Below are 19,507 nucleotides of genomic sequence, written 5' to 3'. Positions count from 1 at the left end.
CAAACCTTGTGGTTCAAGGTTGACCACCGGTCCATTCAGATTCCAGATTCATGACTAGGTCGAGGCTCCTGCGTGGTGAGGATCGTGTGGGTGTTGTGGGTGGATTAAGGTGGTGTATGTTATTAGGTAGTATGGTAACCACAGTACAAGCTGTCACTGGTGAGTCACTGGAAGGAGATCTTCCCCACATTTGCTACAGCAGACGTTCAAGGTTAGAAGTTGGAACTGTTTTGTAATAACATTAGATTTGTGAGGATCGTGTGGGTGTTTTGGGTGGATTAAGGTGGTGTATGTTATTAGGTAGTATGGTAACCATAGTACAAGCTGTCACTGGTGAGTCACTGGAAGGAGATCTTCCCCACATTTGCTACAGCAGACGTTCAAGGTTAGAAGTTGGAACCGTTTTGTAATAACATTAGATTTGTGAGTAATATAAAAATTATTTATTGTTGTCCCTTTTTGAAAAAGACAGAAGTACAAAAATATGTTTACATTTCAGTAGTTAAAATACTTATATTCCTATATGTACAATTATACAACATGATATAGTGTCTATAACAGACCCTAAGGAGGTTATTTATGTGGGTACATAGACCCCGAGGAGGTCATTTCTGTGGGTACATAGACCCAGAGGAGGTTATTTATGTGGGTACATAGACCCTGAGGAGGTCTATTCTGTGGGTGCATAGACCCCGAGGAGGTCATTTCTGTGGGTGCATAGACCCCGAGGAGGTCATTTCTGTGGGTACATAGACCCCGAGGAGGTCATTTCTGTGGGTACATAGACCCCGAGGCGACGGAGGATAAGCCTGTTTTTTCTTCTATCCACTTGTTGTAGTTGGTCACTGCTGTGTACACGCCTGGTCGTAAGGCTCTAGAACACCCCTCGCCCCAACTGACGATTCCAAAAAGGAACATTCGATTATCCACCTCGCACACCATGGGTCCTCCGGAATCACCCTGGGAAAGAAAGAGAAATACTGTATAATATACGGCGAGACATATTAAAACATTGTTTTTGCTCTGTACCCTAAGGATTTGAAAGTGGTACAATGACTATGAGTGTCACCTTTAATTTGAGGTTATTTTCATTTTCGAAATTACAGCACTTTTTTTGTACATAGTTCCCCCATTTTAGGTAACCAAAGGTATTTGGACTAATTTACTTATATGTGTAGTAAAAGTAGTCAAAAGTGAAGGATTTTGTCCCATATTCCTAGCATCAATGGCTGCAGTACATCAAGCGTGTGACTCTACAAAAGTGTTGGATGCATTTTCAGTTTGTTTTGGTTGTGTTTCAGATTATTTTGTGCCCAATAGAAATTAAATGGTAAATAATGTATTGTGTCATTTTGGAGTCACTTTTTTTTGTAAATAAGAATAGAATATGCTTCTAAAGACTTCTATGTTCATGTGAATGCTATGCTACAATGGTTACGGTAATCATTAACCCATGCTAACCTCTCACCATTACAGTAACAGGAGAGGTTAGCATATTATATCATACCCCCAAGACATGCTAACCTCTCACCATTACCAATAACAGGGGAGGTTAGCATATTATATCATACCCCCAAGAGATGCTAACCTCTCACCATTACAGTAACAGGGGAGGTTAGCATTTTATATCATACCCCCAAGACATGCTAACCTCTCACCATTACAATAACAGGGGAGGTTAGCATTTTATATCAGACCCCCAAGACATGCTAACCTCCCCTGTTATTATAATGGTGAGAGGTTAGCATGTCTTGGGGGTATGATATAATATACTATATAACAGGGGAGGTTAGCATTTCATATCATATCCCCAAGACATGCTAACCTCTCACCATTATAATAACAGGGGAGGTTAGCATTTTATATCATACCCCCAAGACATGCTAACCTCCCCTGTTATTATAATGGTGAGAGGTTAGCATGTCTTGGGGATATGATATGAAATGCTAACCTCCCCTGTTATATAGCATATTATATCATATCCCCAAGACATGCTAACCTCTCACCATTACAATAACAGTGGAGGTTAGCATTTTGGGGGGTTATGATATCTATGATAACTTTCTCACTCATCATTATTCACAAGTAATTCATAATACTTTTTTCTCATGGAGAAAGAATATCCTTATATTGTTCTTAAATGTCGTTCGGTTTTTACTTTGAATGACATTGTAATGTCATGGCCCTTCTGCATATCATACCTTGCACGCATCTTGACTCCAGTCCGGTCTGCCAGCACAGAACATGTTTTCTGTGATCAGGTTTCCGTAGTACGCCTTATCTGAGCAGACGTCATGGGCCAAAATGTTTACCGTTGCCTCCCTCAGGTACTGTGAATTGTACCATAAACCTTAATGAAGAAGGGACACAACGTAAGAAAGCACTCAACAGGTAAATAAAAATCAATGTTACGTAGGCATGAAAACAAGTCCATTTATCATGGGAAAGGAAATGGATCATAACAAGTGATTGATACATTTAAAATAAGAGGTCTAGGATAGTATTGAAAAAGAGTCTCAGACTCAGAGCTCCGTATTTCATTATAATGAATATTATATGGACCTGATCCTAGCTCAGCACTCCTACTCAGGGGTGGCAGGTAGCTGAGCGCTCAGAGAAGACGGGCCAACAACCGGAGAAACCAGGTTTGCTGGTTAAAATCCCAGCTCAGAAAAATCTGGTGCGTAGTATCATCTTATATACCATTGCCTTCCATTGTGCCCTTGAGCAAGGCACTTAACCACCTATAATTACTCCAGGGGGGCGGTGCAATGTGCCCGACCCATTGCTTCCAGCACTTCAGGGGGTGTATGTGTGTCTCAGAGGGTTGTGAGCATAAACTCACATTTCTATTCTCTGTAAGTTAATGGACAAATAAGGCACATCTTGTCTTCTCACATGCATGTGTCTTCTCACATGCGCGTGTCTTCTCACATGCGCGTGTCTTCTCACATACACGTGTCTTCTCACATACACTTGTCTTCTCCTGCTCTGAGATGCTTTATGAACACGGGCCCTGGTATGATGTAGATGATCCTCCTTACCCTCGTTCTGTCTTCCGTAGCCAGCTATCTCACAGGAGGATCCCGCGCCGAGGGCCCGGCGTGCCGGGGGCAGGCAGACAGTCCTGACAGAGCTGCTCTCCACTGCACACCGACCATCTACAGCCTTTAACTTCAGTAGAGCTGTATGAGGAAAAACACATCAACCGCTCTGCGTTGTTATCATGACACTCTCAAATACTATGACACGTATACTGAAGTTTCAAACTTTACATTCACAGAACATACAAACTCAACAAATCAATACCACAGTGAGATTGGAATTCAATCGCCTTTTACCAGATCTGTTTGTGCCGTCTGTACCAACTCTTCTGGTCATTGGCGTGAGAGGATTTTGGCACAGACAGCGCAAACAGATGGGACATAAAAGCAGTGTTCATTCGTACCGATGTCATTGTTGAAGTTGCCTTCGCTGTTTTCGAACTCTGCGTGCACGATGACCTCTTCCACCTGAAAGGTCTGTTCTTTGGTGTCGTCAGTCTCATTGATGGCACTCTTTCCCAGAGTGACGAAGAGGCTGCAGGCTTTAGTTTGAGAGCTGTGTGTGGAAACCCAAACATTTGTTTTTACACTGCTGCTTCTCGCTGTTTATTGTCTAAGCATAGTCACTTTACCCCTTCCTACATATAGAGATTTACCTCGACGAACCTGTACTACCTCAACGAACCTGTACTACCTCGACGAACCTGTACTACCTCTGTACTACCTCGACGAACCTGTACTACCTCGACGAACCTGTACTACCTCGACGAACCTGTACTACCTCGACGAACCTGTACTACCTCGACGAACCTGTACCCCCGCACTTTGGTGTTGAATGTATTGGCTGGTGCAATCACATATCCCCTTTAAGGGATTAACTATTTACTGCACTGGGCTAAATCAGGGTTTCTTGGTAGTCTTAAACAAATCTACTTTGAAACAAAATGTACACACCTCACACACATGGTTATGGGCTTAAAAAAGAAGACATCTTTACCATGTATAAAGATGTAGAGATATAGAGTTGAAATGTATTAATGTTGAGTTTGCATCCTAATATTACACTTTATATATACACACACACATCACAGAAGACTGGAATATAACAAAACAGTTTGACATAGAAACACCAGATTTTCGGCATAAAAAATAAATGGGCCACCCGAGTAGTCATAGGCGCTGCACTGCAGTGCCACAAGAGATCCTGGTTCGAGTCCAGGCTCTGTCGCAGCACACCGCCACTGGGAGACCCATGGGGCAGCACACAATTGGCCCTAACGTCGTCCGGGTTAGTCCGGGTTAGGGGAGGGTTTGGCCGGCAGGGATGTTCTTGTCCCATCGCACTCTAGTGACTCCTGTGGTGGGCTGGGAGCAGTGCACGCTGACACGGTAGCCAGGTGCACGGTGTTTCATCCGACACATTGGTGCGGCTGGCTTTCGGTTTAAGCGGGCATTGTGTCAAGAAGCAGTGCGGCTTGGTTGGGTCGTGTTTGACCTTTGCCTCTACCGAGTCCGAACGGCAGTTGCGTCGATGAGACAAGACAAACTACCAATTGGATACCACGAAAAAGGGCTAAAAAGTAAAACATTTACAATTAATTATGTTAATTACGTTAATTAATTATGTTAATTAATTATGTTAATTCGTTATGTTAATTCATTATGAAACATATGAATAACATTCCACCCATAAGGCCCACCAGGTCATTTAACTCCAGGAAACGGGCGCTAAAGTACGATCTTATATTATTTTATCAGCCAGAAACAACATCTCAAGAGAGGGCCGGCCGGGTCCTATCATAAAGGACACTGGTACTGTACACCCTCACTGGCTTGTTACCGTTGAGAAATGTCAGCGCTGCCTCTTACAGTACCTGTCAGGGAAGCAATGGGCAGCAGACAGAACCCAGCAGGGAGAGATCAGACTTCCCCCACAGCGGAACACGTTCTCTTTAGACTGACGGCTCCTCCAGAATATGGCAGCCATCCACGGGTGGGATTCCACAGCGGCAACTGTCCCTCCTACGATCTTCATCTGCTTCCTGGTACGCTGGCCACACGTGGACTCTGTCAGGCTGGACGCTGTGACAGGGGAACCAAACCAATTGCAATGAAAACAAGACAAAAAAAAGAAAGAGAAAGAGCATTGGGAAAATTTTAAGTTGCTTTAATGTATATTCTTGAATGTATATTTAACGAATATTCATATTGCATATTCATATATATGAATTGAACGGAATGAGCATGGAAGAAGGATAGTTACATATTACATTTAGAATTATATTAATTTTGTACGATAGCAAGACCAAGCAAATTGATCTCACCTGTGTCTGGTACAGTGGGCTCGGTGGGCAGATCATCAAGGGGACCTGCAAGATGTTGAAGTTGATACCACTATACATTACAGCACAACATAACGTTGTAATAACATGGTGATAGTATGGTTTACATGTTACTCACAATCAAAACCTACAAATGATGAAATGATGAAAACAACCGTTAAGGGGAGAGAGAATGAAAATAAGGTAAATGTACCTGTCTCCACAGGTACGCCACAGCGAGGGATATCACAGTATTCCTGTACCTGCTCCACACCCTTCATTACGTAACACCACGGACGACGTTTGTACTCCAGATTCCTGAAGTCAAAAAAATGGATTTCCTCATAACACACTGCACATTTACGAACCACTAACTGTTGAGGGAAACATCTGAACAGTCCAATCTCAAATGGCACCCTATTCCCTATATTGGGCCCTGGTCAAAAGTAGTGCCCTACAGTATATAGGGGGCCCTGATCAAAAGCAGTGCACTATATAGGAGACCCTGGTCAAAAGTAGTGCCCTACAGTATATAGGGGGCCCTGGTCAAAAGTAGTGCCCTACAGTATATAGGGGGCCCTGGTCAAAGGTAGTGCACTACAGTATATAGGGGGCCCTGATCAAAAGCAGTGCACTATATAGGAGACCCTGGTCAAAAGTAGTGCCCTACAGTATATAGGGGGCCCTGGTCAAAAGTAGTGCACTACAGTATATAGGGGACCCTGATCAAAAGTAGTGCCCTACAGTATATAGGGGGCCCTGGTCAAAAGTAGTGCCCTATACAGGGGGCTCTGGTCAGAAGTAGTGCACTATATAGGGGGCCCTGGTCAAAAGTAATGCACTATATAGGGGGCTCTGGTCAAAAGTAGTGCACTATATAGGGGGCCCTGGTCAAAAGTAGTGCACTATATAGGGGGCTCTGGTCAAAAGTAGTGCACTATATAGGGATTAGGGTGCCATTTGAGAGTGGGATAAAGGTCCCTACCTGCAGTAGTTGTGCCTCCCGGAGTAGACGTCAGACCCCATCAGGCGTTTTCTGGTGTCCAGGTCCCACCCCACACACCTGCGCCCACTCTCTGACTGAGACACTTTGCCTCTGTAGTACATCCCAGTTCCCGTGTAGCAGGCGGCTGCTGTATCTGAAGGAAAATACAAAATAATGAACCATATTGATCGATTGACTGAAATGATTATTATCCTTCGTTGTCCTTCATGAGAAAATTACATCCACAGCTCAACAAGTTAGATATGTACACACACACACACACACTGTCGCTTCCTGTGTGTGTGTGTGTGTGTGTGTGTGTGTGTGTTAGAGCGTCCAGTCGTTTGTATGTGGAGAGCACAGCTGTACTCCCACCAGCAGATAGATGGATCCTAGTGAATGGTCCAATACACACACACACACACACACACACGTCACGTATAATCTTAACAAGAAAAGGTTTCTTCCCCCCCCCATCAATTCAAAGTGTCAGGGGTACAGTAATTGTTAAGTGTCCAAATGTAAAAGAGTGTTTCTTACCTAACTCACAGTGTTTGCCACCGTAACCAACTGTGCATAAGCAGAACATGTGTTCTCCAGACAGGGCAGGGACAGAGGTGCCACCATGACGACAGAGGCCACCTAGTAACAGTAACAGGTGAATCATTTTTTATTGTTTTTTTTTTATTAAAGAGTGAGAAGCTCTGTGTACATGTGGTAAAGATATATTTGATTGTTGTATATTTGGTTGACGTAGAGCTTGATTGAGCTCGATGTACCTGATCTTTTTCGGTAGGGGAAATTAGAAATCTGTCTTTTCTGTCTCAGCAAGCCCTGTGAAGAACAGAAATCCGTTATGAAAAAGCATCGTGGTATGATGCAGCATTGGCTCTACACGGATGCAGTATTGGCTCTACACAGATGCAGCATTGGCTCTACACAGATGCAGTATTGTTATGTATGTCATGACATCAGACAAACACATGGTTATGTTCAGTGGTGTAAAGTACTTTAGTAAAATACTTGAAAGTACTACTTAAGTCTGTTTTTTGGTTTTTTCTGTACTTTACTATTTATATTTTTTTGACAACTTTTACTTTACTAAATTCCTAAAGTGAAATAATTTATTTTTTACTCCATGCATTTCCCCTGACACCCAAAAAGTACTCGTTACATTTTGAATGCTTAGCAGGACAGGAAAATGGTCCAATTCACACACTTATCAAGATAATATCCCTGGTCATCCCAACTGCCTCTGATCTGACGGACTCACTAAACAGAGAACATCCCTGGTCATCCCTACTGCCTCTGATCTGGAGGACTCACTAAACAGAGAACATCCCTGGTCGTCCCTACTGCCTCTGATCTGACGGACTCACTAAACAGAGAACATCCCTGGTCGTCCCTACTGCCTCTGATCTGACGGACTCACTAAACAGAGAACATCCCTGGTCGTCCCTACTGCCTCTGATCTGACGGACTCACTAAACAGAGAACATCCCTGGTCGTCCCTACTGCCTCTGATCTGACGGACTCACTAAACAGAGAACATCCCTGGTCGTCCCTACTGCCTCTGATCTGACGGACTCACTAAACAGAGAACATCCCTGGTCGTCCCTACTGCCTCTGATCTGGCGGACTCACTAAACATAGAACATCCCTGGTCATCCCTACTGCCTCTGATCTGACGGACTCACTAAACACACATGCTTCCTTTGTAAATTATGTCTGAGTGTTGGAATGTGCCCCTGGCTAATCCTACATTAAAAAAAACAAGAAAATGGTGCCGTCTGGTTTCCAGACGGATTATATAAGGATTTTAAAATGATTTAGACTTTTACTTTTGATACTTAAGTATATTTAAAACCAAATACTTTTAGACTTTTACTCAAGTAGTATTTTACTGGGTAACTTTCACTTTTACTTGAGTCATTTTCTATTAAAGTAGCTTTACTTTTACTCAAGTATGACCATTGGATACTTTTTCCACCAATGTTTTTACATTCCTCTGACGAATACAGAAATCATTCCTGAAACTTTGATAATGAATCTTAAAATAATAATAGACATGGCAAAAAAAGTGTGCTGCAATGTAAAACACAACTGCAGTTTTTTAAACTCCTTACCGTCTCACTCTGTGACACCCCTGCCAGGGTGGATGTCAAAATCAGCAGCAAAATACTCCTTCCCATCTCTCTCTCTGTTGGGTAAAGTATCTATTGTACTTCTTGCACAAAGAGTTTGGAGAAATCGTGTGGTTCAGGACTTGCAGTGTTTCTCAGTAGTACTCCTCGGATCTCACGGAAGGGCAAAATGTTTCTCTGCTGCTTAAATAGAGTGAGGAACAGATGTGATTGGTTAGAAGGAAGCTCGTTGACAGATTGGGCATGTCAAAACCCATGTGAAGAAACACCGTGGGATTATCACAGGAAGACACAATCCTTATTGGTGATTCATGTTTGATTTTACAGAATGAGCAGCACTCGACAACTGTCAGGACACATGCCAAAACACATGTTGATGATTACGAACAGATGTAAATCAGTTCACTGAATATGACTGTTATGCACTATGGACTGAATATCTGAAGACCATTTTAAGTAGAATAATGACATATCCCTTATCAGTCTGATTTTCTTTAGGTTCCTTTAGAAAAAACCAAACCTCTGTTTGGTTTTCCCAACCGGTGACTGTAGAACCAGTCACACCAGTGAAACCATGACAACCACCTAACCGATACCAGTTTGGCAACTGGCAGTTTGGCAATGGCCACAGCCGAAATGATGTTGAGCATTTGTTTTATTCCACTCCACGACATCAGAGACATCAGGGAAAATTCTGTTTGGATCCAGGCTGGCTAACCTCAAACAAAATAAGTTTTTTAGAATATGTAAACTGCAGGCATTCAAACACAGGAAATTAAACTATTTTAGTGTTGTTTATGAGGTTGCTGCATGATTGTAAACATATTTCCATAGGCCACAGAATGTCTAAACAATCCACTCCAACATCTAAAAGGAGTAATTTGTTTTTAATGTACCATATTGAAAGATTTATTCAACCCAACTTTATTATTTGTTGCAGATGTGATCTGCAAGATCACTGCATATCTTGCATACTTATTAGAAGTTTTTGAAATGATGGGTAACATACACTGAGTGTACAAAACATTGGACCTGACACCTGATATTTCTATGACATGGACTGACCAGGTGAATCCAGGTGAAAGCTATGATCCTTTGTTGATGTTACCTGTTAAATCACCTACAATCAGTGTAAATAAAAGGGCGGAGACAGGATTAAAGGAGGATTTTTAAGCCTTGAGATAATTGAGACATGGAATGTGTATTTGTGCCATTCAGAGGGTGATTTAAGTGCCTTTGATCGGGGTACGGTAGTAGGTGCCAGGTGCTCCGGTTTGAGTGTGTCAAGAACTGCAGCACTGCTGGGTTTTTCATGCTCAAAAATGTCCCTTGTGTATCAACAATGGTCCACCACCCAAAGGACATCCAGCCAACTTGAGAAATTAAAGCCGACAGTCTGCACTTTAACCTGGTAGTAAGTTAAAGCCGGCAGTCTGCACTTTAACCTGGTAGTAAGTTAAAGCCAGCAGTCTGCACTTTAACCTGGTAGTAAGTTAAAGCCAGCAGTCTGCACTTTAACCTGGTAGTAAGTTAAAGCCGGCAGTCTGCACTTTAGCCTGGTAGTAAGTTAAAGTCAGCAGTCTGCACTTTAACCTGGTAGTAAGTTAAAGATGGCAGTCTGCACTTTAACATGGTAGTAAGTTAAAGCTGGCAGTCTGCACTTTAACCTGGTAGTAAGTTAAAGCCAGCAGTCTGCACTTTAACCTGGTAGTAAGTTAAAGCCAGCAGTCTGCACTTTAACCTGGTAGTAAGTTAAAGCTGGCAGTCTGCACTTTAACCTGGTAGTAAGTTAAAGCCAGCAGTCTGCACTTTAACCTGGTAGTAAGTTAAAGCTGGCAGTCTGCACTTTAACCTGGTAGTAAGTTAAAGCCAGCAGTCTGCACTTTAACCTGGTAGTAAGTTAAAGCCAGCAGTCTGCACTTTAACCTGGTAGTAAGTTAAAGCCAGCAGTCTGCACTTTAACCTGGTAGTAAGTTAAAGCCAGCAGTCTGCACTTTAACCTGGTAGTAAGTTAAAGCCAGCAGTCTGCACTTTAGCCTGGTAGTAAGTTAAAGCCAGCAGTCTGCACTTTAACCTGGTAGTAAGTTAAAGCCGGCAGTCTGCACTTTAACCTGGTAGTAAGTTAAAGCCAGCAGTCTGCACTTTAACCTGGTAGTAAGTTAAAGCCAGCAGTCTGCACTTTAACCTGGTAGTAAGTTAAAGCCAGCAGTCTGCACTTTAACCTGGTAGTAAGTTAAAGCCGGCAGTCTGCACTTTAACCTGGTAGTAAGTTAAAGCCAGCAGTCTGCACTTTAACCTGGTAGTAAGTTAAAGCCAGCAGTCTGCACTTTAACCTGGTAGTAAGTTAAAGCCAGCAGTCTGCACTTTAACCTGGTAGTAAGTTAAAGCCAGCAGTCTGCACTTTAACCTGGTAGTAAGTTAAAGTCAGCAGTCTGCACTTTAACCTGGTAGTAAGTTAAAGCCAGCAGTCTGCACTTTAACCTGGTAGTAAGTTAAAGCCAGCAGTCTGCACTTTAACCTGGTAGTAAGTTAAAGCCGGCAGTCTGCACTTTAACCTGGTAGTAAGTTAAAGCCAGCAGTCTGCACTTTAACCTGGTAGTAAGTTAAAGCCGGCAGTCTGCACTTTAACCTGGTAGTAAGTTAAAGCCAGCAGTCTGCACTTTAGCCTGGTAGTAAGTTAAAGCCAGCAGTCTGCACTTTAACCTGGTAGTAAGTTAAAGCCAGCAGTCTGCACTTTAACCTGGTAGTAAGTTAAAGCCAGCAGTCTGCACTTTAGCCTGGTAGTAAGTTAAAGCCGGCAGTCTGCACTTTAACCTGGTAGTAAGTTAAAGCCGGCAGTCTGCACTTTAACCTGGTAGTAAGTTAAAGCCAGCAGTCTGCACTTTAACCTGGTAGTAAGTTAAAGCCAGCAGTCTGCACTTTAACCTGGTAGTAAGTTAAAGCCAGCAGTCTGCACTTTAACCTGGTAGTAAGTTAAAGCCGGCAGTCTGCACTTTAACCTGGTAGTAAGTTAAAGCCAGCAGTCTGCACTTTAACCTGGTAGTAAGTTAAAGCCAGCAGTCTGCACTTTAACCTGGTAGTAAGTTAAAGCCAGCAGTCTGCACTTTAACCTGGTAGTAAGTTAAAGCCGGCAGTCTGCACTTTAACCTGGTAGTAAGTTAAAGCCGGCAGTCTGCACTTTAACCTGGTAGTAAGTTAAAGCCAGCAGTCTGCACTTTAACCTGGTAGTAAGTTAAAGCCGGCAGTCTGCACTTTAACCTGGTAGTAAGTTAAAGCCAGCAGTCTGCACTTTAACCTGGTAGTAAGTTAAAGCCAGCAGTCTGCACTTTAACCTGGTAGTAAGTTAAAGCCAGCAGTCTGCACTTTAACCTGGTAGTAAGTTAAAGCCGGCAGTCTGCACTTTAACCTGGTAGTAAGTTAAAGCCGGCAGTCTGCACTTTAACCTGGTAGTAAGTTAAAGCCAGCAGTCTGCACTTTAACCTGGTAGTAAGTTAAAGCCAGCAGTCTGCACTTTAACCTGGTAGTAAGTTAAAGCCGGCAGTCTGCACTTTAACCTGGTAGTAAGTTAAAGCCAGCAGTCTGCACTTTAACCTGGTAGTAAGTTAAAGCCGGCAGTCTGCACTTTAACCTGGTAGTAAGTTAAAGCTGGCAGTCTGCACTTTAACCTGGTAGTAAGTTAAAGCCAGCAGTCTGCACTTTAACCTGGTAGTAAGTTAAAGCCAGCAGTCTGCACTTTAACCTGGTAGTAAGTTAAAGCCGGCAGTCTGCACTTTAACCTGGTAGTAAGTTAAAGCTGGCAGTCTGCACTTTAACCTGGTAGTAAGTTAAAGCCAGCAGTCTGCACTTTAACCTGGTAGTAAGTTAAAGCCAGCAGTCTGCACTTTAACCTGGTAGTAAGTTAAAGCCGGCAGTCTGCACTTTAACCTGGTAGTAAGTTAAAGCCAGCAGTCTGCACTTTAACCTGGTAGTAAGTTAAAGCCGGCAGTCTGCACTTTAACCTGGTAGTAAGTTAAAGCCAGCAGTCTGCACTTTAACCTGGTAGTAAGTTAAAGCCAGCAGTCTGCACTTTAACCTGGTAGTAAGTTAAAGCCAGCAGTCTGCACTTTAACCTGGTAGTAAGTTAAAGCCAGCAGTCTGCACTTTAACCTGGTAGTAAGTTAAAGCCAGCAGTCTGCACTTTAACCTGGTAGTAAGTTAAAGCCGGCAGTCTGCACTTTAACCTGGTAGTAAGTTAAAGCCAGCAGTCTGCACTTTAACCTGGTAGTAAGTTAAAGCCGGCAGTCTGCACTTTAACCTGGTAGTAAGTTAAAGCCAGCAGTCTGCACTTTAACCTGGTAGTAAGTTAAAGCCAGCAGTCTGCACTTTAACCTGGTAGTAAGTTAAAGATGGCAGTCTGCACTTTAACCTGGTAGTAAGTTAAAGCCGGCAGTCTGCACTTTAACCTGGTAGTAAGTTAAAGCCAGCAGTCTGCACTTTAACCTGGTAGTAAGTTAAAGCCAGCAGTCTGCACTTTAACCTGGTAGTAAGTTAAAGATGGCAGTCTGCACTTTAACCTGGTAGTAAGTTAAAGCCAGCAGTCTGCACTTTAACCTGGTAGTAAGTTAAAGCCAGCAGTCTGCACTTTAACCTGGTAGTAAGTTAAAGCCGGCAGTCTGCACTTTAATCTCATACTATAATTAAAAATCCAAAGTGATGGAGTATAGAGCCAAAACAACAAAACACAAAGTGGGTAAAACAGTATGTTAACATTATTAAAGTGACCAGGGTTCAATGACTCGATGTCCATAGGGCAGCAGTCTCTAAGGTGCAGGGTAGAATACCAGCAGGTAGCCGGCTAGAACAGTGACTAAGTTCAGGGCTGGGTACTGGGTGGAGGCCGGCTAGTGATGATTGTTAAACAGTCTGATGGCCTGGAGATAGAAACTGTTTATCAATCTCTCTGTACCAGCTATGATGCACCTGTACTGTCTCCACCTTCTAGATGGTAGCGGGGTGAACAGGCAGCTGCTCGGATGGCTTGATGATTTTCTGGGCCTTCCTGTGACACCAGGTACTGTAGATGTCCTGGAGAGCAGGCAGTGTGCCCCCGGTGATGCGTTGGGTTGACCGCACCACCCATGGTAGAGACCTGCTAATGCAGGCGGTGCATTTCTTGTACCACCCTTATGGGAAAAACCACATGAATTTCAAACGTGAACAATAGATCTCGTGTGATCTAATTTGATCAAATATGAAATGAATGTGACAACATGGGGATGCAAAGTTTCAACATGTGATACCATGAAACTACACTTGACAACATTTGAGCACATGAAAACCCAGGTCTTAAATGTAATTTAGAATATTTTACTTTGAACATTACTTCAATTTAAACAGTCGTGGTCACCTGTAGGCTTCGTATAGTTCCCGGTTTGGTCCAAGGACATTATTAGAATGATGTGTCTTGGTCCCCTGGAGATTTTTCTCTTGTTGTGGTAAGAATAAGGTACATCTACAAATAGTTACTGTATTTTTACAGCTAAACTTAGATGTTAAAGGATGATATACAGTAGTATATTGATTATTTGGGATTCAACCTCCCTTGAGATTTGAACTCACAGTCACGATCGTCATAATGAATAGACCAAGGCACAGCGTGTATAGAGTTCCACATATTTTAATAAATCAAAACTCACCAAACAAAACAAACCAGCACAAACGACCCGTGCCGTTCTGTGCTACTCACAGGAAGCTACACAAGATCCCGCAAACACAATGGGGAAATGGCTGTCTAAATATGATCCCCCAATTAGAGACAACGATAAACAGCTGCCTCTGATTGGGAACCATACCAGGCCAACATGAAACACCTAGATAACCCACCCTAGTCATTGTCATGCCCCAACCACCATAGAGAATAAACAGCTCTCTGTGGTCAGGGCGTGACACTCACAACCTTTTGGTTGCTAAGCTACCTGAAGTTTCTGCTGCAACACCAGGTCTGTGGCCATACGTGAAATTGGCAAGAATACATTTCTGCACTTTTCCTTAAAGTTGCAGTAAAGATAAAGTAAATATATTTAATAACTTGAAGGTGTTATCTCTATAAAATGACAGTATGTTGCTGTATTCTGATTTCAATTACTGTAAAAGGGGAGCCAGATCTGTGAGCATAAAAGAGATATGGCCACAGAGTTATTGTCAATAATGCATTTCTGCACTTTGTTAAAAGCTGCCCAGAATCAAGCAAATAATTGTCCAATTATCACCACCAATATAAACTACCAGTGCTCAAGGACACTTGACGTAGAGTATAACATACATTCTTTGAACCTGTTGGTGGGGGAGGGGGTGAATCCATTTTCATGCCACCAGGTTCATACTAATTGCTTGGACCATATTAACACACTCTCATATAATAAGGGTTTTGTTAGAGTACATGACAGTGTTGTTCCCTGGTGTACACAAAGGTCAAAGGGTACACTTCACATGTACACATATGAACTCACGCGGTACAGTTTGGTACCTTGTAGCTAGCTATAATGGGAACTTTTTCTACCAAATATTTTGAATAGAAGGTACGATCATCACTACATTTTGATAGGTGGGGACAATGTACTGGTGAGGCTCATTTGCATATTATGGGGCATTGTCAAATCCTTGCTTCAGGGCCTGAGCTACAGGCAGTTAGATTTGTGCATGTCATTTTAGGCAAAACATTTTAAAAAGGGGGCCGATCCCTTAAATGACATTTTCCTAGTTGTCTTGAGTACTTTCTTATGTCATTCTCACTAGCGCGAAAAGTTTTGATAGGGGACAGAATGTGGTTGGACCATCAAATAATTGGCATGTACATTACTCTTACAGAATTTCTATGTGGGTGAGGATATTGGAAATGTAATCAAAGCCTATTGGATGAAAACTTGTTTTTAATCAGGACAGAAGACTTTATAGCAGACTTTTCCCAACATAACATAGGTACAGCAGATCCCCCTTATTGTATGGGACACTTTTAAATATGCCTTTAGAGGCCATGTGTAACGGATGTGAAATGGCTAGCTTAGTTAGCGGTGGTGCTAGTGTAACGGATGTGAAACGGCTAGCTTAGTTAGCGGTGGTGCTAGTGTAACGGATGTGAAACGGCTAGCTTAGTTAGCGGTGGTGCGCGCTAAATAGCATTTCAATCGGTGACGTCACTTGCTCTGAGACCTTGAAGTAGTAGTTCAGTACTCATCTTTAAAACAAAAAGCAATTTAGGTCAAAATAGTTCATACTAACAAAGGAAATAGAGGGACTGGCAGTACGGAAAGAATCTTCATTAAATAAATACTACCAAAAAGAAGGACTGAAACTTGTTACAGATGATGGAGTTACCCATGATTCACCAAACAATACTTTGAAAGAGGAAGCAAAGTACTTTAAGCATATGTTTTCGTTTTAGTTTCTTCCATCTCCACTAACCACAATGTATTGTAAGGACTTTTTGTTCTATTAACAATGTAAAGAAAGACTCATGTGAAGGCCAAATTACAGAAGAAGAACTTATTGATGGAATTAAAGCCTTTAAGTCCGGGGAAAACTCCAACTAGAAGGTCTGATTTCACTATTACTGAAATAGGACCCAGGTGGTAATTATAAAGATCCAGTCCACTTAAAACATTGAAGGCTCCTTACACTTCAGTGTTCTGACTTCTGACTTAAAAAGGTATTGTCGGATATTATTCATCCTAATCAGACAGATAAAGGTCACAATAACTTTCTGGCAAAATGTTTCCAGTAACCTACAGGACACTTGCTACCACTAGTAATCTTGTCCGTGAACTACTATGCTTTCACTGACTCTTCTGTTGACAACATGCATATCACTTGCTGATTGGCAGCATACTGTAACAGAGGCGGCCTATCAGAAGATTGCAGGCGTGGCTTATTCGAGGCATGGCTTTCAGCTGGGTCTTTTTGGTCTCCCGAAAAGGGAATGTCATCCCAGTTAATGTGTTAATCTTGTCCGTGAACTACTATGCTTTCACTGACTATTCTGTTGACAACATGCATATCACTTGCTGATTGGCAGCATACTGTGACAGAGGCGGCCTATCAGAAGATTGCAGGCGTGGCTTATTCGAGGCATGGCTTTCAGCTGGGTCTTTTTGGTCTCTCGAAAAGGGAATGTCATCCCAGTTAATGTGGTCTGTTCATAAATCTTCTACTTCTTTCCTGTCAGTTCTGCAGCCGTGATTAAGTCTGACGAAAGTACATGTGATATCAAAGGACAATATTTAAATGAAAGGTAGTCACCATGTCATTGTAATACTCAATTCCCCCCCCCAAAAAAAAAAAAACAAAATCAAATGTATTTATATAGCCCTTCGTACATCAGCTGCTATCTCAAAGTGCTGTACAGAAACCCAGCCTAAAACCCCAAACAGCAAGCAATGCAGGTGTAGAAGCACGGTGGCTTCTACACCTACCACACTATCAGGGTAGTGAGTGCGATGGATCAGCTACAGTAAGTTACTGTCAATTTAATAACAGCCCACTTCTAACTAGGTGACAGTAAGTTAATGAGCAAACCAGCTGTCATTAAGCTACTGGAAAACATACAGTAACCTCGTAACACTGCAGCTCTTGATTGTCACAAAATATTGCAGAACTGACAATGTCAAAAACAGGTGCTCAACCTTCATCAACATAACAATAAAACAACTTAAACTGGTATAACATTTCCACTGAGGGTTGACACAAATATAACATATTTTAGACCATGCCCCCAAATATGCTAATAAACCCCTACCACATTACCACCACATACATTTCAAAGTACAGTAACGATTGCAACTAATGCTGCATTCGTAACCAAGTGGGAATTGGGTATTTACCGAATTTATACGACTGGAAAAAACCCATGCGAACAGCCCTCCAACTGGTAATTACTAGTGGGAAACGTGTCTATCATCCATGAGCTCCGATTTCTCCCACATGCTGACCTCTTGACTATTCTCTCATCGTTGATTTATTTAAATGATTTCATCAATTTTAGTTTTTTTTCTGTATAGTTGTCTAATGTTGGTGGGGCATATTATTCCGTTTTAGTGTTACTCCTCAATCATTATGATAAATATATAAGTGTTAAGTGTTTCATGAGTGTATTTTTAACAAAGCTGAGATTTACTTTGAAGTCCAAATTGTAGGAATTCAGGTGATGCCAGTAACTGACACAGATATGGCATAGCAGGAAGATCATAGTGCTGTGAACCAAGAGGTTGTGAGTTCAAATCGCAGTTAATTAATAATCAAATATTTAAGTTGAAATCTGCATATTAAAAGAGTTGTGTGTGTACCAACTAATTTTTGTTTGCAGGGAATCACCTGTGAAATGAAATGTGAACATTTGAATCCACATGTGAAAGGTTATGTAATCACATGAAAATCCACATGTGAAGTGTTCCAAAAACACATGATTTGTGGAAATATCATGTGAAATCATGTTTTTTTTCTATGAAGGCAGAAGGGGATACAGCCCGACAGCTCTCAATGGTGCAGTTCGTGAGGGTCCTTGATCGAGCCACTCATATCACTTCATGATGACAGAAGTAAGTGTTACTGCACATTTCCCTGTCGCTTGATCAAAATTAGAAAAAATAAGGAATCTTCACACGTAGACTCCAATCGATCGTACCAATGTTGCAGAGTCCTTACCACGGGTGCCTCCTGTTTACGTTTCTGTCTATAGGTGGGGAGGAGCAGAATGGAGGTGTCATCTGATTTGCCAAAGGGAGGGCGGGGGGAGGCCTTGTAGCCATCCTGGAAGGGATATTAACAATGATCAAGAGTGTTCGATGCGTGTGTAGCACATGAGATGTGTAGACATCATTTCGGTAGCATTTCCTTATTAAGATTTCCTTTATTATAGTATCTTTATTAATGACCAGTGTAGTTCCTTGAGGGCCGTTGCAGCACCGGCTTAAGGGGTGAATATATACACAGCAGTGACAATGACGCAAGAATATTCTCCCGGGAAGGAAATGCGATCGGCATTTGATGGTGATCGGGAGAACAAAAGGAACTTTAGTTCCTGTACTTCATCACAATCACACCATGAGTTGTTAACCCCTTCGCCTTTCTTTTTCCTGGAGAGTAGTTTTTTTCCTGTTCGCCCGATGGCCCGGAGAACCATGCTGGCTAAATGGACGGGGGACAGTATATCCGGAGAGAGCCATGATTCCTTGAAACAGAGTATGTAACAGTTCCTGATGTTTCTCTAGAAGGAGATCCTCGCCCTGAGCTTGTCTACTTTATGCCCAGGGACTGAGCATTAGTTGAATAGTGTACTCGGAAGTAGTGGACGGTTATGCACACCGTCTGAGTCTGACCACTTCTTCTTCCTCTTCTCCGGCGTCTGCGTTTATGGTACTGCAAAGTTGGCTAAGAGCTAGAAAAAGGGCGACTGTGTCTGTCGGCGCCATAACCCGATGCACTACGGTTCTATTTAATCAAACTCCCTGGTTGGCTTTTCAAATCAAATCCAATCAAATTGCATTTGTCACATGCGCCGAATACAACAGGTGTAGGTAGACCTTACAGAGAAATGCTTTCTTACAAGCCCTTAACCAACGGTGCAGTTTTAAGAAAAATAAGTGTTCAGAAATAGATTAGTAAAACATTTTTCATAAAAGTTACAAATAATTAAACAGCAGCAGTAAAATAACAATAGAGAGGCTTTATACAGGGGGACTGGTACAAAGTCAATGTAGGAGGACACCGGTTAGTCGAAGTAATTGAGGTAATATGTACATGTAGGTAGAGTTAAAGTGACTATGCATAGATAATTAACAGAATTTGTGTTCAAATACCCATACTAACATACTATATACTACATACTTAATGAGTATATACTACATACTATATACTATTAGTTCATTTTAGTATACTGTAAATGAACAGTATCCTTTCAGAGCCAGAGTGTGCTGTAAATTCAGAGGTTGTCAGATTGTCCGTTTCGGCTCCTAACAATTGCAGTCAAGCACCCAAACTAAC

At 42.1% G+C, this 19,507-nt stretch overlaps 1 protein-coding gene across 2 annotated transcripts; it reads right to left on the bottom strand.

Annotated features, from left to right (window-relative positions):
- Positions 1–420: 420 nt before the first annotated feature.
- On the bottom strand, positions 421–8,831 carry plaub (plasminogen activator, urokinase b). 2 transcript variants are annotated; one of them, XR_016489522.1, is made up of 11 exons: positions 8,477–8,702; positions 7,130–7,184; positions 6,891–6,992; positions 6,351–6,504; positions 5,580–5,683; positions 5,369–5,413; positions 3,788–5,126; positions 3,449–3,719; positions 3,045–3,185; positions 2,202–2,350; positions 421–960 (listed from the first exon to the last, which is right to left on the bottom strand). XR_016489522.1 is itself a non-coding variant. In XM_090213108.1 (11 exons), exons 1-11 carry the CDS (start codon positions 8,540–8,542, stop codon positions 766–768), a joined length of 1,371 nt encoding a protein of 456 aa, XP_090069234.1. In that variant the 5' UTR covers positions 8,543–8,831; the 3' UTR covers positions 421–765. The 2 variants fall into 2 exon arrangements, 1 of the variants encoding a protein (XP_090069234.1); XM_090213108.1 differs by having other exon boundaries at positions 3,449–3,600; positions 4,919–5,126; positions 8,477–8,831.
- Positions 8,832–19,507: the final 10,676 nt, after the last annotated feature.

Source organism: Oncorhynchus mykiss, chromosome 20 (genome assembly GCF_057628025.1).
Source record: "Oncorhynchus mykiss isolate SJ-2025 chromosome 20, ASM5762802v1, whole genome shotgun sequence".
NCBI classification, from domain to species: Eukaryota; Metazoa; Chordata; class Actinopteri; order Salmoniformes; family Salmonidae; genus Oncorhynchus; species Oncorhynchus mykiss.
This window is presented reverse-complemented; position numbering and strand designations above follow the sequence as displayed.

What these genes read in the sequence shown, in the direction of transcription:
- plaub (XM_090213108.1), bottom strand. Translation starts at nt 8,542, where the DNA reads ATGGGAAGGAGTATTTTGCTGCTGATTTTGACATCCACCCTGGCAGGG. An exon ending in TGGCAAACACTGTGAGTTAG is followed by an intron (nt 6,505 to 6,890) that starts GTAAGAAACACT and finishes ATTTTCCTTCAG; the next exon opens with ATACAGCAGCCGCCTGCTAC. An exon ending in GGAGTCAAGATGCGTGCAAG is followed by an intron (nt 961 to 2,201) that starts GTATGATATGCA and finishes TTTCTTTCCCAG; the next exon opens with GGTGATTCCGGAGGACCCAT.